Consider the following 25,938-nt stretch of genomic DNA (forward strand, 5'->3'; position numbering starts at 1 on the left):
AAGTTTGTCAATTATTGACATTCAAGTTAATGAAGAAGCATCGACATGCATTTGATAAACAAAATGATTTTTCAACATATGCAATAGCTATCATTTCGATTGTCCACTTCCAACCCCTTATGACTGAATAAAGCAAGCCAGTCAGACATGACAGATATGATTGTCTCATAAAAAGATTTATTTTTCGCCCAAATGTACAAAGGCAAGTTACAGTATTGTATAAAAAAGAACCGTGGTGGTAATGCACACTTTACATAAACTCCTGAAGGGGAGGATGAAGGAGAAGAGTGAGGGAAGGGGTGAGACCACAGGAGACAGGGCTCAACCATAGAAATGAAAACCGTTGTAAACATCCTTGCAAGTACCAGTGACGGATACTTTGAGGGTTTTGAGTGACACGAGAGGGCCCCTGAGGAAGGTGAGGAGGGAGACGAGAGGGCCCGTGAGGAAGGTGAGGAGGGAGACGAGACATGAACTGGTCATTTAAGAGGTCGGAAAGAGTGCCTTTGTTCCCAGGGATAAAGGATGTTTTTATAAGCACCAATTGAGACAACTGAAGCAACTGCCATTCTGGAGAACAAAAAAACAACTCAATCAAAGAGAAGCTAACAAAGAAAGAATGTCCTCTAAAAATAAGACAAAATCCAGAGCTTTTTCCTTTAAGTTGCTGGATAGTAAGTACTTGCTTGTGTGGCTTTATCATACCCCCAAGGCAATACGATTCTTATTCAACCTACTACCAAGTCTAAATCTCTGTCCTTTGGAGCAATGCACTGGTCTCTTCCTCCAGTATAGTGGAAAGCCATTCTGCTTGGGACATGTAGAAATGACAATCCACTGATGTGTCATACAACGTCACAGCGGTCTATATTTCTATTAGATATTAGTTGTACAGGACATCTCAACACACTGTCACATTCAGATATACAGGTTGCAACACCATTCCATTTATGAACCATGACACTTGTGGACAAGAAACTAGCAACACAATGAGACTAATATGTTAACTGTCCTAGTCCTATAGGACAAGAAACTAGCAACACAATGAGACTAATATGTTAACTGTCCTAGTCCTATAGGACAAGAAACTAGCAACACAATGAGACTAATATGTTAACTGTCCTAGTCCTATAGGACAAGAAACTAGCAACACAATGAGACTAATATGTTAACTGGCCTAGTCCTATAGGACAAGAAACTAGCAACACAATGAGACTAATATGTTAACTGTCCTAGTCCTATAGGACAAGAAACTAGCAACACAATGAGACTAATATGTTAACTGGCCTAGTCCTATAGGACAAGAAACTAGCAACACAATGAGACTAATATGTTAACTGTCCTAGTCCTATAGGACAAGAAACTAGCAACACAATGAGACTAATATGTTAACTGTCCTAGTCCTATAGGACAAGAAACTAGCAACACAATGAGACTAATATGTTAACTGTCCTAGTCCTATAGGACAAGAAACTAGCAACACAATGAGACTAATATGTTAACTGGCCTAGTCCTATAGGACAAGAACCTAGCAACACAATGAGACTAATATGTTAACTGTCCTAGTCCTATAGGACAATAAACTAGCAACACAATGAGACTAATATGTTAACTGTCCTAGTCCTATAGGACAAGAAACTAGCAACACAATGAGACTAATATGTTAACTGGCCTAGTCCTATAGGACAAGAAACTAGCAACACAATGAGACTAATATGTTAACTGTCCTAGTCCTTAACCAGGGGTTACACCACCAAGCTAGCAGGTTCAAGTTAGTGAAATCCAGGTGTATATATGTACTTCAATACTGAACAAAATTACACAAAAAAGAAAAGCTACCTGACAATCGTGATAATGTTCTGGCCAGCAGTATGTTGACTTCTGGAACATTCCACAGTTTCTTACAGGGCAGACTGTCAACAAGCCTCGTTTGTATAGCGCAAGTACCCCTCCCTGAAAATAGAAAAAATAAATATACATCTTTGACTTTTAATGACTGGTTTTGCTTCACTCTCAACGACTCCAGCTCACGCACCATAGGAAGCCTTTTCTATACATTGTATAGCGACTACTTCGTGTGAATAGGAAAGGAGTCTTTTTACAGCGTCTACATTAGTGGAGGGGAGGACATTGTGTTGTGTTTTAAGTGCTGTATCCCACTACGGAGGCATCATTTCATGGCTACTTGCTTAAATGGGCACAAAGGTTAAATTAAGCTTCGCAACTCAAGAGTTCATCCATGCTTCAATCCAGACAACATCCCTAGATCTTCTCCAAAAAGGGTTCTTGAATAAATAAACAGGTAAAGAACCTATCTAAGATCACCGTGACTGTTTTTAAATAGCCTTTGATTAACACCCCCTCATCTCCAAAACACCTAGTGCCCCACTGGTCTGAGAGACTACACTCCCCCCTCATCTCCAAAACCCCTAATGTCCCACCTGTCTGAGAGACTACACTCCCCCCTCATCTCCAAAACCCCTAATGTCCCACCTGTCTGAGAGACTACACTCCCCCCTCATCTCCAAAACCCCTAATGCCCCACCTGTCTGAGAGACTACACTCCCCCCTCATCTCCAAAACCCTTAGTGCCCAACTGGTCTGAGAGACTACACTCCCCCCTCATCTCCAAAACCCCTAATGTCCCACCTGTCTGAGAGACTACACTCCCCCCTCATCTCCAAAACCCCTAATGCCCCACCTGTCTGAGAGACTACACTCCCCCCTCATCTCCAAAACCCTTAGTGCCCAACTGGTCTGAGAGACAACACTCCCCCCTCATCTCCAAAACACCTAGTGCCCCACTGGTCTAAGAGACTACACTCCCCCCTAATCTCCAAAACCCTAGTGCCCCACTGGTCTGAGAGACTACACTCCCCCTTAATCTCCAAAACCCCTAGTGCCCCACTGGTATGACTACACCACCCTCATCTCCAAAACCCCTACTGCCCCACTGGTCTGACTACACCCCCCCTCATCTCCAAAACCCCTACAAGCCCCACTGGTCTGAGAGAGTGGGAGTTGAGTGAGGTGAGTGGCAGAGAGAGGGGGTTGAATGAGGTGAGTGGCAGAGAGAGGGGGTTGAATGAGGTGAGTGGCAGAGAGAGGGGGTTGAATGAGGCGATGTCCCTCTACTGAGGGGAGCCCAGCTGTAATGTGACCATGTAACAGTCTCTGGCAGTTGTCACCTAAAGGGCCACCCAGTGATAGGAGTGCCAGACATTGGCCAGGCTTGGTTGAATCTACTGGGACTCCCCCATTGGCTCAGTGCTGCACTACTGTAATATGGGGGAAGGGTTGCTAAGCCAAGGATATATAGGAGTGAAGCGCTGCCCACAAGTGGTGTTGCTGACGGGATGGGGTCGCTCTGAGCTAGCAGCTAGATGTGCGTGGTTGGTTGTGTGTTGTCTAGCCGGGCATCGCTCCTCCATGGTTATGCCTTGACTTTACATTGTGCATCCTTCCTCATTCTCTGCAATCAGTTGTTTGATTCTTCCTCCATGGAAATTGACAGGATAACGAGCTGGTCCATTTGCTGTGCCGATTGAAGGACCAGTAAGGTACTGTAGGCTGACAGGTGAAAATGGCCGACCTCTTCAGTAGATGATCCCCAGTGTTCTGAGGTAACAAACAGCTCTACACTTCTGAACAGAAACCATGGTTACAACTGTCCATCAGTCAGTGCAATATTGATCAGAGTGAGCCAGGGTATGTGTGTGATTTGGCTGATTCAGTGTATGGAAAGGGTGAAGTGAGACTGGCATATCAAAAACACATTAAAAGGATAGATTGGGAAGTGGGGAGGAATCAAGTTAACTGAAAGAAAAGTCACTCATGCCGTGAAATGAACAATGCAAATGTCAAGAAAACACAAAACATGAACTGTATTGAGGTGAATGTGTTCCCTTCACACAATAATTATGTCTATCCCTGAAAAGTGAACCAAGAGGTGTTTAGCGAGCAAATGGCTGGTTGAGGGACGAGAAAACAAACCCTTCAACGCCTATAGAAGTCTGAGGAGGTTGAGCCTCTCTCCTCAAGCGTCCTTTCACCACACACAGTAAACCTACTAATGACAATTGTCAGGATATACTGGCACACTGGGTACAACAGGTCAACAACAGCAAGTTCAAACATTTCAACATGATTGACTTGTTTAGTTTTGTCAGTCTTTATTTTAGTTTGACCCCTCCCCCATCACCCCCCCAGCCACCCAGCCCCGTTCTGCATGGGACTGAAATAAACTATGCAGTCAGAACCCCTTTTCAGCTTTTCAGGCAGTCAATTGGTCTATTTTTGCATGTGTTCGTTCATCAACAGTGCAAAGACCAATAGATATCAGCGGAGGTGTGCACATGGGCAGACAGTGATGGCTTTGAACCTTGGATGAGGTCAGTCCCAGTCCACGGTGGGGCAGGAGGGAAACCAGGGAAAAAGATGCTGCTAGGAGAAGAAAAATAATCTGCCGGACATTCAGGCAGAGAACTACAAATATAGAAACACCATTCAACTGATGTCTAAAATGGACTCGGAGCCCAGGGCTTCCTCATGTGAGCCAGTCACATGAATCTTTGCAGGGTGGCGAGGTGTCGGTCACGTCTCCCTGTGGAAATGGCACAAGACAGAAAATGGTTGGCTAAATTCAAGTTCAAAACTATGTTCAAGACACGTAGATTACCCACTATAATGACACGTAGATTACCCACTATAATGACACGTAGATTACCCAATCTAATGACGCGTAGATTACCCAATCTAATGACTAGTATCACTACTATTGTAAATTACAATATTACCTCAAAATGTAAAAATGGCTAAAACATTTAAATGCAGCCGTTTTGACCACTGTGACGTCTATGTGAGTGACATTTTACACTTGAATACCAAGCTGAGGAAGCAAATCCAACAGAAGACTCTCGATAAGGTATTCCACATCCAGAAACAAGGCAGAGGTCAGCCACTAGAGGTCAGGGCAGCCTGTGATTACACTGTCTCTATTATAGTATCACTACTGTGATTCACGGCTCTGCTGCTGTTCTACCTGCTTAGGACGAACAACTGAACTGAAGGCATAAGAGCTGTTGCTGCTGCATACTGAGGCTGCTAGCTAGCACAGTCGAGCCTTTGTTGAAGTCTTTTCCCAGGGAGCTGTGTATCAGACTGTTGTCCAGGCCAGTAGTACTAAGTCTTTTCCCAGGGAGCTGTGTATCAGACTGTTGTCCAGGCCAGTAGTACTAAGTCTTTTCCCAGGGAGCTGTGTATCAGACTGTTGTACAGGCCAGTAGTACTAAGTCTTTTCCCAGGGAGCTGTGTATCAGACTGTTGTCCAGGCCAGTAGTACTAAGTCTTTTCCCAGGGAGCTGTGTATCAGACTGTTGTCCAGGCCAGTAGTACTAAGTCTTTTCCCAGGGAGCTGTGTATCAGACTGTTGTCCAGGCCAGTAGTACTAAGTCTTTTCCCAGGGAGCTGTGTATCAGACTGTTGTCCAGGCCAGTAGTACTAAGTCTTTTCCCAGGGAGCTGTGTATCAGACTGTTGTCCAGGCCAGTAGTACTAAGTCTTTTCCCAGGGAGCTGTGTATCAGACTGTTGTCCAGGCCAGTAGTACTAAGTCTTTTCCCAGGGAGCTGTGTATCAGACTGTTGTCCAGGCCAGTAGTACTAAGTCTTTTCCCAGGGAGCTGTGTATCAGACTGTTGTCCAGGCCAGTAGTACTAAGTCTTTTCCCAGGGAGCTGTGTATCAGACTGTTGTCCAGGCCAGTAGTACTAAGTCTTTTCCCAGGGAGCTGTGTATCAGACTGTTGTACAGGCCAGTAGTACTAAGTCTTTTCCCAGGGAGCTGTGTATCAGACTGTTGTCCAGGCCAGTAGTACTAAGTCTTTTCCCAGGGAGCTGTGTATCAGACTGTTGTCCAGGCCAGTAGTACTAAGTCTTTTCCCAGGGAGCTGTGTATCAGACTGTTGTCCAGGCCAGTAGTACTAAGTCTTTTCCCAGGGAGCTGTGTATCAGACTGTTGTCCAGGCCAGTAGTACTAAGTCTTTTCCCAGGGAGCTGTGTATCAGACTGTTGTACAGGCCAGTAGTACTAAGTCTTTTCCCAGGGAGCTGTGTATCAGACTGTTGTCCAGGCCAGTAGTACTAAGTCTTTTCCCAGGGAGCTGTGTATCAGACTGTTGTCCAGGCCAGTAGTACTAAGTCTTTTCCCAGGGAGCTGTGTATCAGACTGTTGTCCAGGCCAGTAGTACTAAGTCTTTTCCCAGGGAGCTGTGTATCAGACTGTTGTCCAGGCCAGTAGTACTAAGTCTTTTCCCAGGGAGCTGTGTATCAGACTGTTGTCCAGGCCAGTAGTACTAAGTCTTTTCCCAGGGAGCTGTGTATCAGACTGTTGTCCAGGCCAGTAGTACTAAGTCTTTTCCCAGGGAGCTGTGTATCAGACTGTTGTACAGGCCAGTAGTACTAAGTCTTTTCCCAGGGAGCTGTGTATCAGACTGTTGTCCAGGCCAGTAGTACTAAGTCTTTTCCCAGGGAGCTGTGTATCAGACTGTTGTCCAGGCCAGTAGTACTAAGTCTTTTCCCAGGGAGCTGTGTATCAGACTGTTGTCCAGGCCAGTAGTACTAAGTCTTTTCCCAGGGAGCTGTGTATCAGACTGTTGTCCAGGCCAGTAGTACTAAGTCTTTTCCCAGGGAGCTGTGTATCAGACTGTTGTACAGGCCAGTAGTACTAAGTCTTTTCCCAGGGAGCTGTGTATCAGACTGTTGTCCAGGCCAGTAGTACTAAGTCTTTTCCCAGGGAGCTGTGTATCAGACTGTTGTCTAGGCCAGTAGTACTAAGTCTTTTCCCAGGGAGCTGTGTATCAGACTGTTGTCCAGGCCAGTAGTACTAAGTCTTATCCCAGGGAGCTGTGTATCAGACTGTTGTCCAGGCCAGTAGTACTAAGTCTTATCCCAGGGAGCTGTGTATCAGACTGTTGTCCAGGCCAGTAGTACTAAGTCTTATCCCAGGGAGCTGTGTATCAGACTGTTGTCCAGGCCAGTAGTACTAAGTCTTTTCCCAGGGAGCTGTGTATCAGACTGTTGTCCAGGCCAGTAGTACTAAGTCTTTTCCCAGGGAGCTGTGTATCAGACTGTTGTCCAGGCCAGTAGTACTAAGTCTTTTCCCAGGGAGCTGTGTATCAGACTGTTGTACAGGCCAGTAGTACTAAGTCAGTGCGATTGTAAAGTAAAGCATATTTTCTCATATGTAATGAGGCATAGAAGCTACAGGTTGTCAAAGTACTGCATGTCTACATCTTTTCCCACCATGCTCTCTGTCCATACGGCCACATCTGACCCCAGTATCTATTTGTCTGGCTAATGAGACCATGATACTCCCATTGGTGTGACCTATTTGTTATGTGTATGTACTGATGTGTATGTGTAACTGATAGAGGCACACACACGCACACGTTTTAAAAGTATGTAAATTGTAAAGTATTTAGTGTGTAGAGTCATTGTGGTTGTATGTGTCAGACCCCAGTAAGACGAGCTGTCTCCATTGGCGTCGTCTATGACACAGTTTGGTTAGTGTGCACACAGTACCAAGTATTTGGTGTGATACCGTCCATTTGGTTATTGAACTGCTCTCTGTCTGCTAATGTATTTTTCTCTTTAAGATCCATTTGATTCTGTTTGTGTGCCTGTCCGTCAGTCTGACTAGGGGCCTTACCGTTTTCATCTCCGCGCCGGGGGGTAGAGGGAGGGGGCTGCGGCTTGCTGACTGGCAACAATAGCTGATGACGAGAGACCTGTGCGAGGCGGAAAATGTATATACATCAGTTGGGGAGGGTGCATCGGCTGGGGAGGGTGCATCGGCTGGGGAGGGTGCATCGGCTGGGGAGGGTGCATCGGCTGGGGAGGGTGCATCGGCTGGGGAGGGTGCATCGGTTGGGGAGGGTGCATCGGTTGGGGAGGGTGCATCGGTTGGGGAGGGTGCATCAGTTGGGGAGGGTACATCAGTTGGGGAGGGTACATCAGTTGGGGAGGGTACATCAGTTGGGGAGGGTACATCAGTTGGGGAGGGTACATCAGTTGGGGAGGGTACATCAGTTGTGTATCAGTAAGAGTTTCCGAAAGCCTCGTCAGTCATTATAGTAAAAGTGGTGTTTGGCTGCGACTGACCTGTAGTGTAGGACAGATCATACTGGCCCGAGAGCAGCGGGTATCCCAGGTGGTGATGGGAGGGCATGATGCGCTGGGAGGGCGAGGAGCGTGGCCGCTCCATGTCCCTCTCTCGTTCCCTCTCCCCGCCGCTCCTCTCTCCCCTGTCCCTCTCATGGGACGGCTTGTCCCCCACCGTGGGGGACTTGCTCTTGTACTGGCTGGCGTGCTGCTGCAGGATGTCCAGGGCCTTGGAGTCCACCGAAGCTGCCTTGCCGCTCACTGTGGGGCTGGCGCGCGACTTGTCACCTCCCCTCGCCTCCTCCTCACCACCGGCCATCTTGCCGCCGTAAGGGGAGAACGGATAGCCCGCAGGCAGGTAGGGGGAACCTAACATGGGGGACAGGTCATTGTGTTCATTTCATTCATGGCTTAATATCAAAACATTTGTATAAAGATTTTTGGGGCAAATGCACTTTCACCCAAGTGGTTCCTTTCTATACCAATAGTTGATCTGGTGTGGTTACCTGGGTAATTCTGCATCATGACTGTGGGCATGCCTCTGTACCCGGGGTGGCTGGGGTCATAGCCCTGCCCATAAGGGTAACCATGCATATAGGGCATGTAGCCCTGGTGCTGCGCCAGGGCTGAGGAGAACTGCATGTGGGCATTGGCGCGAGGGTCTTTGCCCATGGCCCGTTGGTCCTCAACAGAAGATGTTCTGGGGTCTGTGCCCTCTTTCGGACCAGCGCCATCCTCCTCTTTCGGACCGCCACTCTCCTTGGGCCTGTTGGGCCTGTCGTCCTTTCCTTTGCGGTCGCGGTCTCTCTCTCGCTCTCGGTCTCTCTCGTCTTTCCACCGTGGTGGTGGTTGTTGCTGTTCGTCATCCATCTGGGTCTGCTTGGGGTAGACAGATGGTGTGAATTAGTTAGGTCAGGGATACCTCTCTAAAACAACTCCACAACTCTAGAAGGGCTACAAGTGATCCAAACATGATCTAAAATGAGCATCAATCACCACATTACACTGCAATCATTAACATAATAAAACATGTACAAATAATAGAATATAAGAACACACCTAAGTATGAAAAATAACAGGGTACGTTTTTTTTTTTTTTACCTGTCTGTACCACATGGCTTGCTCTATCCCCGCTCTGGAGTCTAGGCTTGGCTTGGAGTCCTCCTTCCCATGGTGCCCCCCTTCACTCAGCTTCATCTTCAGCCCTTCAGCCTGCTGGGACTTAGATACCTCTCCTTTCAGGCCTGTGACGGAGGCCTTGGAGGGCTCCGATGGAGAGTCTCTGGTCTTACCGTGGTTCTGTTGGGTCTTGTTGGTCAGGCTGTCTGTCTTTCCAGGGGCCTTGGAGAGAGTGGGCGGCCCCAAGGCCTTCTGTTTCCACTCCTCCTTCATGGAGGCCTCGCGTTCCTTCATGGCCGCCGCGTCAGAGCTCTTCTTCTCCGCCACCGCCGCCCGGTGCTGCTCAGAGATCACCTGGCGCTGGCGCTCCTCGTACTGGTGCCGGTAGGCCGGGTTGGTGTTGAGCAGGTGGTTGTGGTAGGCCTGGTCCGGGTGGTAGGCGTACGGGGGAACATAGGAGTACTGGTTGTAATAGAGAGGCTGCATGTACATGTTGGAGCGCTGTTGGATGACTGACTGCTGCTGCTGCTGCTGCTTGTTGATGATGATGATGTTGTTGTTGTTGTTGACTGGAGGCGTTCATCTCGGGTTTGCGATCTTCGTGGGGCTCCACTTTGACCTTGTCTTCCACATTCTCCTGTTCGTCCTCACGCTTCACTTTCAATGCCGGACTTTCGGTGTGCGGCATGCCCGGGTTGGCGGCACCAGGGCTGGGGCAGGTGTAGTTGGGCGAGTAGTAGGCCTCATAGCCGGCATAGTACGGAGACTCCTTGTTGGGCGTCTGGCTGGGAAACAAGGCTTTCTTTGCTCCTTCTCTGATACCTTGGTCCTCCACCTTGACCTTCACCCCTTCCACAAGTCTGCCCTCGCCGTCCTCCCCTGCGTCCGAGATGTCCGAGTACGCCGGGCTGTTGGTCTTGACCGAGGAGTTGTCGGCTCCGCCACCATTCTGGGTGACCACGTGGAGGGGCGTGAGTGGCTGAGGCATTCCCGTGCCCTCTATCCGGCTGGCCACCCCTATGGACAGACTGGGGGCGTTGTCGGTGAAGCTGTAGATCTTATCCGCCTCTGCCTTGATGCTGGCAAGACGGCTCTGGTGGGGGTCCGAGGAGCCGTTAAGTAGCCCGTCACCTTTTCCTGGCTCTGAGGACTCAGAGTAGGGACTCTTGCCCTCTTCTGGTTTCCCCCCTTTCCCCGTAGGCTTGGGGCTCTCTGCTTCCTTCCTGCTGTCTCTCTTCTTCTTCTCCTTCTTCTTCTTTTCTTTTGAGGCACCGGAAGCAGGGTTCAGCGCGGCAGGGTTCAGCGCGGCAGGGTCTCCCATTGCGGCGGGGGGTTTGGTGGGCTGGGTGCCCTTCATCTGGGGGCTTTTGGGGATGCCCTGTATCATAGGGGGGATCCCTAGAGAAGCATTGGGGTTCCCCCCGGCAGGGAAAGAGGCGGCCTGTAGGGAGTAGAGCTGCTGGGAAGCTACACTCCCTGGGGGTACAGGCCGGGACGATGACTTCATGTTCTTCTGAGATAGTTTGTCGGTCTTGGACTTTTTGTGGGACTTGGACTTTTCCATGCCGTCGTTGCTGGCCTCGTCGGTGAGACAGGGCCCGTCGTCACAGCCTTCCATCGGTATGCCGCTTGCTTCAGGGTCAGCGTCGCCACCTTTCTTTTTACTCTGTTTGGAACCAAACTTGCCCGGGGAAGGAGACGGACTCTGGCAGTCAAAGCCCCTTCCTTTGGGGGTGACAGACCGTGCGGGAGACAGGCAGCCTTTGTGAGAACTGGAGGCCCCGTTGCAGTTCCCCGGCTCAGGATGAAGCGTGGAGTCCTCCCCGTATTCACTGTCCCCATCCAGGTCCAGCTTGATGTCGTCATCGTCGTTGTGTGCGCGTGCCTGGTGGTACTTGAGGCCGTTGATGTGCTTGTACTTCTTGTTGCACCCGGGGTGCGGGCAGTCAATGAGGACCGGCGAGGGACAGTTGCGGTCGAGTGTCGGGGGCTGGGGCTCAGTTTTAATTGAGGGGATGGGGGGAAGGACAGGGGGAAGCGCCACTCCTCCTCCGCTGTTGGAGTTGGTGCGCATGCGCTTGTTGCCTTTGGTGTCCTCAGAGCTGGAGTTGGGCTCCATATCTGAGGCAGGTTTGGACTTGCGCTTGCTGGCCGATGAGGGGCTGGCCTTGACGTCCTCTGTGTTGCTGTTGGGTGGCGTGCGGCGCTCCGACGACGTCTGGCTGCCCCGCCGGCCCTTACTGTTGTTGTTGGCGGCACGTGTCTTGCTGGTGCCGCTGCCCTTGTTGTCCGACGAGTTGCTATTCTCGTTGACGGGTGTGTTGCTGTTGGGCCTCATCCTCTTGCCCCGGCCTCGGCCATTCCTCATCTCCAAGTCACTGGTGGGAGACTCACAGAACCTGAGGAGACAAGAGGACGTAGACGTTAGCAAATTACATTACGCATGCCTACATTATGCATGCCAAAAACAAACGTCATTTAAAAAAGGTTGACTGACAAATGTAGGCAGAATACAAATGACACTAAATAGCTAGGTTTCCATCCAATTTGCGACAGATTTTGATGAGAATATGCTAAAATTTGCATAACACAATATGCGCATTTTCCACCAGAGATGGATTTCCATCAAATGAACTTGTTGTGGATAAAAGGCTGTGTGCGATGACATAGTGCACATAAACATATATTTTGTCACAAAACCTGTTGGTTTTAGAGCAGGGGTGCCCACTCTGATCTTGGCACGTGCACTTTACCCAACAGCTGGCAGATACAGTGTGGGTAGGCCACATGCATTATGAGATTATTATGGAGAAGAGCAATATTATTTGTATTTGTCAAATGGCAGCAAAGCATCGATCATCATGTCACCAGAATAAGACCCTGGATATTTATTGGAAAGCAGCATCAAGCTCATCACCGTCCACCCTGTGAAGTTCATCATAACTTATTTCATCTGTAGCCTAATAAACTGCATGCTTTCCTGAGTCGTAGTGGGAGGACCACACAACATAAGTTTATTTCAATATGATGGTTAATTACATCAATATTTGCTCATAAAAGGCGTTTCGACCTCCATTTCTCACATAATCAATTTCCCCGACACAAAAAGATCCCACCATGTCGAACAAACAAATAGTCTGTCACCATTTTTAAAATTGTATCGGCATATCCTGTTTCCATCAGCCCAGCTGTGACTGTTTTCATGCATCAGGTAATTCATTCACATGAAATGGTTGGAAGGAAACCTGGTTAATGATTTGCTGAAATTCTACATTTCTAGATAAGACAGCAATAAACTGGGTCTGTATATCAGCAAGTCTTACACACAACTTATGGGGTGGAATTCCTCTGTCTTTCGTTTTGTCCAAATAAAGAGTGAACATTAGTTGCAGACGGAAGAGGGTGAACATCTTCACTATATACACACAAAAGGTATGTGGTATATGTGGACACCCCTTCAAATGAGTGGATTCGGCTATTTCCGCCAAACCCGTTGCTGACAGGTGTGTAACATCGAGCACACAGCCATGAAATCTCAGGAAAGCATGCAATCTCCATAGACAAAAATTGTCAGTAGAATGGCCTTACTGAAGAGCTCAGTGACTATCGATGTGGCAACGTCATAGGATGCCACGTTTCCACCAAGTCAGTTTGTCAAATTTCTGCCCTGCGAAAGCTGCCCCGGTCAACTGTAAGTGCTGTTATTGTGAAGTGGAAACGTCTAGGAGCAACAACGGCTAAGCAGTGAACTGGTAGGCCACACAAGTTCACAGAACAGGACCGCCAAGTGCTGAAGTGCATAAAAAGCATATGTCCTCTGTTGCAACACTCACTATCAAGTTCCAAACTGCCTCGATGCAACGTCAGCACAAGAACGGTTCGTCGGGCGCTTCATGAAATGGGTTTCCATGGCCGAGCAGCTGCACACAAGCCTAAGATCACCATGCGCAATGGCAACCGTCGGCCGGAGTGGTATAAAGCTTGCCGCCATTGGACTCCGGAGCAATGGAAATGCGCTCTCTGGAGTGATGAATAACGCATCACCATCTGGCAGTCCGACGGACGAATCTGGGTTTGGCGGAGGCCAGGAGAACGCTACCTGTGCCCCAATGCATAGTGCCAACTGTAAAGCAACAGCATACAATGACAGCTTGGGGAAGGCCCTTTTCTGTTTCAGCATGACAATGCTCCTGTGCACAAAGCGAGGTCCATACAGAAATGGTTTGTCGATTGGTGTGGAAGAACTTGACTGGCCTACACAGAGCCCTGACCTTAACCCCATCGACCACCTTTGGGATGAATTGGAATGCTACTGCGAGCCAGGCCTAATCGCCCAACATCAGTGCCAGACTTCACGAATGCTTGTGGCTGATTGGAAGCAAGTCCCTGCAGCAATGTTCAAACATCCAGTGGAAAGCTTTTATAGCAGCAACGGGGGGGGACCAACTCTTAATGCCCATGATTTTGGAATGATATGTTCGACGAGCAGGTGTCCACATACTTTTGGTCATGCAGTGTACCTACCTGCCTGGTAAATCATAAGTAGCATAATTCACATCCCTAAAATAGAGTTGGGCCCCCATGTCTCTATGATAATAATGTAATTATCCCAGCAGTGAAGGTTAACAGTCCGTGACAAAGACACCAGGGCCTGGGATGACTCATAACTTCCCCCTCCAATCACTCCAAACTATTTCACCAGCAGCAGGGGATGAGAGTAAATCCGTAGGCCCTCGGAGATTGAGGAATTCAGACTCATTAGTCATTACTCATCGTGGAGCTGGAGAGCCTGCGGATTTGGTTTCCTGAAAGTTTGTTGAGCTGTTACTTTGCTGAGAGCCTTCAATCAAACTGTCACAGTAAGCCCAGCTACAATGCAATTCTGAAAGCCAGTCTGTCACTGTTTTGAGAGTGACTGAAGTTGGCCGTGGATGTGCAGCGCTTGAGTGGTACGGTCTATCAAAAAATGTAAGCTAAACTCTCTGCGGTAGTTAAATGAGATGGGGACTCCAGGAATGAAGATATCTGGTGTAGGGAAAAAAAGAGCATGAGAAAATGAGCCAGTGCTGAGACAATGCTGCTGATAGGCGGTGTGGTCCCACCACGACAGTGGAGAATGTGATACAGTGTTGGGAAAAGCTATTAGCTCAATAATTGGATCCGGCAATCTGGCTTGTTGGAGGATTCTATTTCTATCACTTCCTCTCGGGACGTCAGCAGTTTGTAGAATGTATCTCCGAGCCCAAGTTAAAGACTACACTGGATAGACAAGCGCTGCTGGCCCCCTAGAGACAGAGGTGAGGACTAATATCCAACAGCTAGCGTGATATAGATGGCAGATTGGTAGATTCATATCGGAGTTCCCTCTTTATGCAAGGAAAGGTGAGAAACCAAGTGCTGGAAGGGTAAATGATTTTTAAATGGAGTATCTGATGTTTGATGGTCCCTGGTAATGCTCTTATTTGACATCAAACACTACTAACTACATGACTTATGATACTGTGTAAAGATTACGGCCAGCGACCATTTTTCAAATACAATTCAGGAAGCCTTTCAAAACGTTCAGTTGAATCCAGTTAATGAAAGACAAAGTACCAAAATGTGAACTGTCTGGAATAACAGTGGAGATAATGTATGAAGACGCGCTTACCTGGGAGGTGCCCAATCATGTCGAGTACAGTCCAACAGGGTGATAATGTATGAAGACGCGCTTACCTGGGAGGTGCCCAATCATGTCGAGTACAGTCCAACAGGGTGATAATGTATGAAGACGTGCTTACCTGGGAGGTGCCCAATCATGTTGAGTACAGTCCAACAGGGTGATAATGTATGAAGACGTGCTTACCTGGGAGGTGCCCAATCATGTCGAGTACAGTCCAACAGGGTGATAATGTATGAAGACGCGCTTACCTGGGAGGTACCCAATCATGTCGAGTACAGTCCAACAGGGTGATAATGTATGAAGACGCGCTTACCTGGGAGGTGCCCAATCATGTCGAGTACAGTCCAACAGGGTGCCGACGTAGCTCTTGTTCCTCCAGGTCACATTCACCACCAGCATGCCTGTGGGAAAACAACACAAGTCTTAATTCGTCATTCATAAGAGTAACGAGACGACTATACATCATCTGGATTAATGATCTCACATTCACACCATAGTGCCAAGACAGAATTTAACAGTTGCTCCATCATTAAGAATGACCTCACGTTGTATTCGTCAATTAACTGGGGCCACCGCAACTAACCGGGGCCACCTCAACTAACCGGGGCCACCTCAACTAACCGGGGCCACCTCAACTAACCGGGGCCACCTCAACTAACCGGGGCCACCACAACAGCTCCCATTTAAATAGATCAGACAGGGGTTCCTGGGCATACTCTCAAAGCAGGACCCCTATTATAATGTTGTCGGTTCTACATTACTGCTGTCTACTATAATGTTGTCAGTTCTCCATTACTGTCTATTATAATGTTGTCTGTTATATATGACCAGTCTATTATAATGTTGTCAGTTCTACATTACTGTTTTCTATTATAATGTTGTCAGTTCTACATTACTGCTGTCTATTATAATGTTGTCAGTTCTACATTACTGCTGTCTACTATAATGTTGTCAGTTCTACATTACTACTGTCTACTATAATGTTGTCAGTTCTACATTACTGCTGTCTATTATAATGTTGTCAGTTCTACATTACTGTCTATTATAATGTTGTCAGTTCTACATTACTGTTGTCCATTATAATGTTGTCAGTTCTCCATTACTGTTGTCTATTATAATGTTGTCTGTTCTATATGACCACTGTCTATTATAATGTTGTAGGTTCTACATTACTGTTTTCTATTATAATGTTGTCGGTTCTATATGACCACTGTCTATTATAAATGTTGTCAGTTCTCCATTACTGTTGTCTATTATAATGTTGTAGGTTCTACATGACCACTGCAAGATTCTTCGGTAGCACCGATAGTTTTCTTATTTGTATGTAAAATGATTTTCTGTCCTCCGTTTTGACTTTGCTTCCAAGCATCAGACTTCCCAGTGAGAAAAAGATTGTGCTATTACAGGGAAAAACACATGAGGCCTTTGCTTTAGTGACGGCTCTGTAGTTCATATTCAGCCTGAGGGTGTAACGATGCAGCAGAGCTTAATGATTCTGCTAGGAGCCCTTAGTGGAGTGCCAGAGCAAAGATATTGTTAAATTAATGTCTGATGTTCTGGGCATCAGCAGCCACGCTGCAGGAGAGAAGCAAGAAGCCGGTACAGGAATACCCTCAACGTATCTAGTATGTGGCTGACTGCGGCTGACCAGGGGGCTACTGTGTTGTCATTTCACTGGCGTTACGTTGGCAGCATTCAGAACCACTAGTTTTTCTAGGCATGCATGGCCAGGCTAGGAGATATATAACCTGGCGCGTTAAATACAACTTTAGCTTGAGGTGAGATCATCCAATGGGATGTCTTGGTGTGAGATCATACAATAGCCTATATCTCACACACACACACACACACACACACACACACACACACACACACACACACACACACACACACACACACACACACACACACACAGGTCAGTTTGGAGAATACAAGATTCATCAACACTGATAGGTTAGGAAGTCTGCTACACCTCTCTCCATAACTTTGTTACTCGTCAATGACCACACATAAAATCAAAACATAACTGTTTAAGGCTGATCATAATATGATCTAAAGCTGATGAGAATTTATGACAGGTGATCATTTTTTTAGTTGGCAAATTCAATAATAAAAACACCTACAAAAAAAGCATTGGGTTGCAGATGACAGCAAGTTGTCTCCCGGTTTAAAAACAGCCTAGATGTATTACCCCATAGCCCAGCGCCCGGTGACCTCAGCATGCCGTCTCAGCACTGCAGTAGAAACTAGAGTCTGCAGTGAAGTAACTTGTCTAATAGCACAAGAATGCTGGCTGGCAGCTTCCATTCCTGCACGTATTTTATTAGCTCAGGAAACCTCCCCCCTCTCCCTTTCCTGTGTCGAACCCTCTCCCCTCTCCCTTTCCTGTGTCGAACCCTCTCCCCTCTCCCTTTCCTGTGTCGAACCCTCTCCCCTCCATCTAACCTAGTGCAGGTCTCGTCTGTCTTTCTGCTGCAGGACTGCCTCTGGCACTGAAAGTGGTTGCCAGTTGGTGAGCGTATAAGGAATTTCTACATACGTTTACAGGAACCTGGTGACACTTGGCCACTGGCCCCGTCCTACTCCAGTCCAGATGGTAAACACTAGTGCTCACCCCCAGCCCTTGCTCTTTCAACTGGCACCAACTGGAAAGCATTGTGATGGGCCGGCCAGGCCATTGAGTTTGGCCTTGCGTGACGTGACGTTAGAAGGCTTATCCAGCACCTTTATCACCCTGCCCCCACCCTCTCGACAGACAAGCTAATGCAAAATGATACTGGCAGCCAATACTGGCTGAATAGGAAAAAGCAACTGAACAGCTATGTTGTCTTTGGCATTTTGTCAGCATTTAACTCACCCAGTGACTGTGCTCCAATATTGGCAGAATTTGTATGCGCATGTTAATACGTATTAAAAGCAACAAAAAATGTTGATCGAAATACTATCTGCTAAACTGTACAGCTAATCAGGTTAGGAGAGGGGTTTATTGTAGCCGTGTTGGCGTACATATGTCAACATAACTTAATAATCACCAATGTACTCCTTGCCAAAATCCCAATATCAGGACATAACAAATGAAGCAGATCATTTCAACAGTTCAGAAGGCAGTTAAACTGACAGGCTGAAATCCTCAAGGTGTTTGTAGCTGACTATCGGGAAGACGTGTTTGTGATCTCTCAGTGTAGTCTCTGGACTTGTTCGCAGTAAAAGGACCAGACTGGGTCAGTTAAACAAACAAGGCCAACCCTTTCAAATGAGAGTTCAGTGGGGGAAGCAGGCAGAGACACCAGTGGTCCACCCTCCCCCTTCACCCTCTCCCCACCTCACTCCCCCCTTTCCATCAACCTCATTAGGGTCGCCTGAGCCAAGTGATTGAAACCAACATTAATGAGAACGATTGGCCTGTATTTCACCTCTCATTTCCACTGAGCAACAAATAGTGTCCCTGTCCCTAAACCCTCCACCACTGGACTCCTTGGTTCTTGTACACTACTAATGAATAAGACCCTAACGGCAGAGAATATCAGTCAGGAGGTTGCTCCTGGATGCATGGGTCAGCGGCTCCCAGGTCCCCACTGACTCGTTTCATTAGGTTACTGGGAGCTCCATAATCAGCTCCCCTGCAGCTGGTCAAGCCTGCTGGCCACAGGGACACGGCCGACCTTTGAACCTCTCCTACTCAACACTCCTTTAGCCGCTTCTCAGCATTCTCCGTCTCTGACTGCGATTATGAAGGTTTAAAGCTAATCGAAGTCCTTCAGATTTCTCCTGCTCCACATGGATCAAAATGGCTTTGGCCTTTACTCTGACCATTCCAATCAAAGGGGCAATCTGATAATTCAACCTCTCCCTGACCGAATCTAATAACTACACGTTTCAAGCAGACCGTCACAGTCCCTGTGCCCAGGAAAGCGAAGGTAACATGCCTAAATGACTAAGCACTCACGTCAGTGGCCATGAAGTGCTTCGAAAGGCTGGTCATGGCTCACAGTACCATCATCCCGGAAACCCTAGACCCGCTCCAATTCGCATACTGTCCCTACCGCTACACAGATGACGCAATCTCAAACGCACTCCACACTGCCCTTTCCTACCTGGACAAAAGGAACACCTATGTGAGAATGCTGTTCATAGACTACAGCCCAGCGTTCAACACCATAGTGCCCTCTAATCTCATCACTAAACTAAGGACCCTGGGACAAAAACACCTCCCTCTGCAACTGGATCCTGAACTTCCTGATGGGCCGCCCCCAGTTTTGTAAGATTAGGCAACACCACATCTGCCACGCTGATCCTCAACATGGGGTGCATGCTTAGTCCCATTCCTGTACTCCCTGCTCACCCACGACTGCGTGGCCAAACACGACTCCAACAACATCATTAAGTTAGCTGACGATAACGGTGGTAGGCCTGATCACAGACAACGATTAGACAGCCTGTAGGCAGGAGGTCAGAGACCTGGCAGTGTGTTTTCAGGACAACAACCTCTCGTCTCAATGTGAGCAAGACAAAGGAGTGGATTGTGGACTACAGGAAAAGGAGAGCCAACCAGGCCCCCATTGACATTGTGGTAGTGGAGCGGGTCGAGAGTTTCAAGTTCCTTGGTGTTCACATCACCAACAAACTATCGTAGTCCAAACACACCAAGACAGTTGTGAAGAGGGCACGACAAAGCCTTTCTCCCACCTCAGGAGACTGAAAAGATTTGGCATGGGTCCCCAGATCTTCAAGAAGTTCAACAGCTGAACCATCGAGAGCATCCTGACTGGTTGCATCCCCGCCTGGTATGGCAACTGCTCGGCATACCGCTAAGATGCTACAGAGGTTAGCCACACAGATTATTTACACTCCCCACCACCTTTATTTTTACAATGCTCCTTCTCACTGTTTATTATCTATGCATAGTCACTTTGACTAACCTGTACCCTCACAAATTGACTTGGTACCGGTACCCCCTGTACACATTACTGCTGGGGCGGCAGGGTAGCCTTGTGGTTAGAGCGTTGGACTAGTAAGCAGAAGGTTGCCAGTTCAAAACCCCGAGCTGACAAGGTACATTCTGCCCCTGAACAGGCAGTTAACCCACTGTTCCTAGGCCTTCATTGAAAATAAGAATTTGTTCTTAACTGACTTGCCTAGCTAAACAAAAAAGGTAAAAAATAAATACAGCCTTGTTATTGTTATTTTATTGTGTTACTTTTTATTCGTTGTAAATGTTACTTAAATCTATTTCCTGAACTGCAGATTAAGGGCTTGTAAGAAAGCTCCTCACCGGATGTATTCGGGGCATGTGACAAATCAAATTGGATTTCATCTGATATGCAGTTGAAACAACCAACTGGTCACCCCGCCACTTGTTTAGCCCCTTTAAGGTGCAGAGCTAATATGAGTTTGTTACAATCTCATTAACTGCTACAAATGCAGCCAAGCCAAATTATCGATCGCTGCATCATGTCACTGAAATAAGAGAAGGTTGAACACATGTCAATCATTCACCAAACGGTTTTATTTCAAGTTTAGGTTTAGAGAAAAGGTTCTGTAAATGGCTTTAATAATCCTGCAAAAAGCACGGAGAAAAAGCTCAATCGTTCATATGCGCCGTACAATCAGCGGAGGTAATTATCACTGTGCACACACACAGCGAGCGACTGATGTAAATATGCCTGCTAATAAGGTTTGTAAACCTCTACGTGTCCCTGTGGGGGTTAAAGTACTTTGCTCACACCAGCCATGTTGCCATGACAGCCTGGTTCATCAAGGGACCGTGGAGATAAGAGGGAACTGAGAAAAATGGTGTGGATACACATCAGTTAACCGCAGGGGAATGATACAGGCGTTGTGCTAATACTGGAGCTGGCATTAATGGTGTGCAACAAAAAGCTAGCTAGAAAGTTAAATTCATGTGTCATTTGAAATGGTGAAATACTTTTGATGTGCGCAAGATGCATATCGAACATAGTAGCATTCAAATTAAAATATGAGCCTCCATTTAAAGCACACATCAGTGGCTCTCGTCTTTGTGCTGTCAATGTCCGAAAGCATACTAGTAACATTGATTTCCCATCAGCCACCATACATTCAAATCAGAGTGGAAGTTGAAATCCAATGCTTGTTTCATCATGTATCGTCTCACATTCGGGTGATGAAGGGTTAATAGATACATCCGTTTCTATTGGACGCTGTGTGTGTGTAGCACATCCTCAAACTATGACCTCAGTTCAACATTTGATTAACTTGCCGTAATAACATTTTCACCAGGAAAGCAGAGTCTGAAAAGGGCATATTTTTCCTTGGTTTGGGTGATATCAGGGTTATTTGTATGCATTTTCATATGGTTATAATGTTGTTATAGCAGAACAACGTTTTTCTCCTGAAAATGAGCTCCTGTTGGGTCTTATTGTGTGTGCAAGTCACTCTCCTCGGGGAGGAGAGGATAAGTTGATAACATTTCTATTGAATGTACATAAGTTACTTCAGGAGCGGCACTGAACAAAGAAAATACTGGTGTTTTGGTTAAATCTCAAAATGATACATTTTCCATTTCCATGGTAGTTGTGGTGTGTAACATGGTATCTCTTAATGACTTCAGTGGCCAGGGGCCATCTGGGTCCTCTATTGCTGTTACGTCAAGACTATTGGAGTGGGTTGCGGTCTATTGGAGTGGGTTGCGGTCTATTGGAGTGGGTTAAGGTCTATTGGAGTGGGTTAAGGTCTATTGGAGGTGGTTGCGGTCTATTGGAGGTGGTTGCGGTCTATTGGAGGTGGTTGCGGTCTATTGGAGTGGGTTGCGGTCTATTGGAGTGGGTTGCGGTCTATTGGAGTGGGTTGCGGTCTATTGGAGTGGGTTGCGGTCTATTGGAGTGGGTTGCGGTCTATTGGAGTGGGTTGCGGTCTATTGGAGTGGGTTGCGGTCTATTGGAGTGGGTTAAGGTCTATTGGAGGTGGTTAAGGTCTATTGGAGTGGGTTAAGGTCTATTGGAGTGGGTTAAGGTCTATTGGAGTGGGATAAGGTTGTGGTCTATTGGAGTGGGATAAGGTTGCGGTCTATTGGAGTGGGTTAAGGTTGCGGTCTATTGGAGTGGGTTAAGGTTATGGTTTATTGGAGTGTATGGAAGAATGCAGTTGTCAGCCAGAAAGAATGGGCCTGCCCTCTGGACAGCATGGAATTTCAATTCCAAATGTGTCTTGTGTGGTGAGCTGCAAGCAGCACTCGGGAAATTGGCCACTTTGACAATTGGACAAAGCCCATTGATATGAAGTGAAGACTACAGAAGGGAGGAGGGAGGGTGGTGAAGGGAAGGAGAGAGGGAGGTGAAGGGAAGGAGAGAGGGAGGTGAAGGGAAGGAGAGAGGGAGGTGAAGGGAAGGAGAGAGGGAGGTGAAGGGAAGGAGAGAGGGAGGTGAAGGGAAGGAGAGAGGGAGGTGAAGGGAAGGAGAGAGGGATAGAACGTGAAGGGAAGGAGAGAGAGAGAGAAAGTGAAGGCTCAATTGAACATCCATTTAATTATTCCGTTCTTCCTGACATGTCCTCCTCTACTGTTAAAACAAGAGTGATTTTTTCCCTCCCTTTCTTCCTCGCTGGCCAGTGTAGACAGCTACGGGCCTCTTGTCAATGTTGGCTCTGGTACATCAAGGGCATAGCACTGAGCAGCTCAACGAGAGCAAGGCGTCGCCCCTTTAGAAAAACACTTCAATGAAGCCATTGACAGGTGGTGGTGCTGAAAAGAGTAAGACAGCATGGCTGGCAGTGAGCTCCAGAACCCAGAGGACCTTTCATACAACATGCTTCCTCCAAACACTGACAAGAGTCAGCGCTGCTTCAGACTTCTCCAAATGTTTATATGATAATATCCGTTTTGTAGCGACCTCTTTTTCTGCTCCGACGCCAAATAACTACGGCGGCTAAAGCTAACAGTCTTAATCCTCCAATGATGTAAATGTATAAATAATCCAGGAAACATTTTTCCCAATCAGCCTGTATTATTGATCTATTAAGGCAAGGTGCCTGTGTGACCGCTAGGGGAATAGCCTGCTGTGTGTGGAGAGAGAAAGAGAGGTTGACAGGGGTAACATAGCTTTGGCGTGGGCTGCAGCGTTGGCTGGGAATCAGCGGTGTTCCCTGGCCCTCGGAGTGAGACGCTTTCTGGGCCGCGCTTCAAGAGCAATAAACTTTCCTACGATTTTCATAGCTGACATTTTGGAAGTATCAGCGGCGTGCGAGGCCTGGGAGGGTTGGTCCAGAGGAGACCCTAGCCTGTCACCATATCCACGCTGAGGGGTGTGTGTCAGAGGGTTGGCCCAGGCCTGTCACCATATCCACGCTGAGGGATGTGTGTCAGAGGGTTGGCCCAGCGGAGACCCTAGCTGAGGGATGTGTGTCAGACCAGCGGAGACCCTAGCCTGTCACCATATCCACGCTGAGGGATGTGTGTCAGAGGGTTGGCCCAGAGGAGACCCTAGCCTGTCACCATATCCACGCTGAGGGATGTGTGTCAGAGGGTTGGCCCAGCGGAGACCCTAGCCGGTCACCATATCCACGCTGAGGGATGTGTGTCAGAGGGTTGGCCCAGCGGAGACCCTAGCCGGTCACCATATCCACGCTGAGGGATGTGTGTCAGAGGGTTGGTCCAGAGGATACCCTAGCCTGTCACCATATCCATGCTGAGGGATGCATGTCAGAGGGTTGGTCCAGAGGAGACCCTAGCCTGTCACCATATCCACGCTGAGGGATGTGTGTCAGAGGGTTGGCCCAGGGCACTGGAGACCCTGCCTGTCACCATATCCACGCTGAGGGATGTGGTCCAGAGGGTTGGTCCAGAGACCTAGCCTGTCACCATATCCACGCTGAGGGATGTGTGTCAGAGGGTTGGCCCAGGGAGACCCTAGCCTGTCACCATATCCACGCTGAGGGATGTGTGTCAGAGGGTTGGCCCAGGGCACTGCAGAGGAGACCCTAGCCTGTCACCATATCACGCTATGTGTCACGCTGGAGGGATGCACCATATCCACGCTGAGGGATGTGTGTCAGAGGGTTGGTAGAGGAGACCCTAGCCTGTCACCATATCCACGCTGAGGGATGTGTGTCAGAGGGTTGGCCCAGCGGAGACCCTAGCCTGTCACCATATCCACGCTGAGGGATGTGTGTCAGAGGGTGGCCCAGCGGAGACCCTAGCCTGTCACCATATCCACGCTGAGGGATGTGTGTCAGAGGGTTGGCCCAGCGGAGACCCTAGCCTGTCACCATATCCACGCTGAGGGATGTGTGTCAGAGGGTTGGCCCAGCGGAGACCCTAGCCTGTCACCATATCCACGCTGAGGGATGTGTGTCAGAGGGTTGGCCCAGCGGAGACCCTAGCCTGTCACCATATCCACGCTGAGGGATGTGTGTCAGAGGGTTGGCTGAGGGATGTGTGTCCCAGAGGAGACCCTAGCCTGTCACCATATCCATGCTGGTCAGAGGGTTGGTCCAGAGGAGACCCTAGCCTGTCACCATATCCACGCTGAGGGATGTGTGTCAGAGGGTTGGCCCAGGGCACTGCAGAGACCCTAGCCTGTCACCATATCCACGCTGAGGGATGTGTGTCAGAGGGTTGGCCCAGCGGAGACCCTAGCCTGTCACCATATCCACGCTGAGGGATGTGTGTCAGGGATGCCTGTCACCATATCCACGCTGAGGGATGTGTGTCAGAGGGTTGGCCCAGCGGAGACCCTAGCCTGTCACCATATCCACGCTGAGGGATGTGTCAGAGGGTTGGCCAGAGGGACCCTGGTCACCATATCCACGCTGAGGGATGTGTGTCAGAGGGTTGGCCCAGGAGACCCTAGCCGGTCACCATATCCACGCTGAGGGATGTGTGTCAGAGGGTTGGCCCAGAGGGTCACCATATCACGGCAGAGGGTTGGCCCAGCGGAGACCCTAGCCGGTCACCATATCCACGCTGAGGGATGTGTGTCAGAGGGTTGGCCACGCTGAGGGATGTGAGGGATGTCAGAGGGTTGGCCCAGCGGAGACCCTAGCCGGTCACCATATCCACGCTGAGGGATGTGTGTCAGAGGGTTGGCCCAGCGGAGACCCTAGCCTGTCACCATATCCACGCTGAGGGATGTGTGTCAGAGGGTTGGCCCAGCGGAGACCCTAGCCTGTCACCATATCCACGCTGACAGAGGGTTGGCCCAGCGGAGACCCTAGCCGGTCACCATATCCACGCTGAGGGATGTGTGTCAGAGGGTTGGCCCAGAGGAGACCCTAGCCGGTCACCATATCCACGCTGAGGGATGTGTGTCAGAGGGTTGGCCCAGCGGAGACCCTAGCCTGTCACCATATCCACGCTGAGGGATGTGTGTCAGAGCTCAGCCTTAAAATACCATTCCTGCACTGCAAGCCATCCGACTCAAACACCTCCATGCCAGACTCTCCTCCTCTCTTTTCGCCTCTCTCATGTTCAGGGTTGAATGTGTCAGAGAGAGTGGAGACTGCACCAGCTCCTTGACATGGGTGAAAAGCTAATTGATTCACATACGGATGCATAACTTAACTTTAAAAGGTGGCCCTTTGGAGGTCAAATCTATTAAGGTTGTTACCTTTAAGTGCAAATTATGTAGGATAAATCATTCATGCTGAGACTAGACATAATATCAGAAGCCTGAGGAAAAGGTGAATCCAGCAGGACATGTTTTTTTGGGACTAGATTCTTCTTTTCCCTTCCCCCACCTCAACCACCATTCCTTCCTCTGGCGCTCTTCATTCCGGCGAGGTGCAGACGTTTAACTGGTGTCTGGTGTTCATTGACTCCCACAAGGGCAAAAGGCAGAGGTGAAAATGCAGCTGTTGTGCGGCATGCTAAACAAGCTACATGCTCGCCACACTGCATGCCTGAGCAGCTCCATGTGAGAGTTGCCATGCAGGAGGCAGAACTGCTTAACATCACGGCTAATCACACTGTTCTCTGATTGGCTCTGGGGCTCTGCGTAGCGTTGCTCTGCTCATGCCTTGGTTTACTCATT

At 48.5% G+C, this 25,938-nt stretch overlaps 1 protein-coding gene across 1 annotated transcript in view; it reads right to left on the bottom strand.

Annotated features, from left to right (window-relative positions):
- Positions 1–159: 159 nt before the first annotated feature.
- LOC135555988 (zinc finger protein 609-like) overlaps positions 160–25,938 on the bottom strand; it is a 90,586-nt gene continuing 64,807 nt past the window's right edge. Inside the window, 7 exon segments of the mRNA XM_064988836.1 lie at positions 160–4,603; positions 7,703–7,781; positions 8,155–8,523; positions 8,661–9,033; positions 9,256–9,813; positions 9,815–11,672; positions 15,249–15,336. Of these exon segments, the coding sequence (XP_064844908.1) occupies positions 7,708–7,781; positions 8,155–8,523; positions 8,661–9,033; positions 9,256–9,813; positions 9,815–11,672; positions 15,249–15,336 (3,320 nt within the window). The 3' untranslated portion in view covers positions 160–4,603; positions 7,703–7,707.

The sequence above is a fragment of the Oncorhynchus masou genome, chromosome 2, assembly GCF_036934945.1.
Source record: "Oncorhynchus masou masou isolate Uvic2021 chromosome 2, UVic_Omas_1.1, whole genome shotgun sequence".
NCBI classification, from domain to species: Eukaryota; Metazoa; Chordata; class Actinopteri; order Salmoniformes; family Salmonidae; genus Oncorhynchus; species Oncorhynchus masou.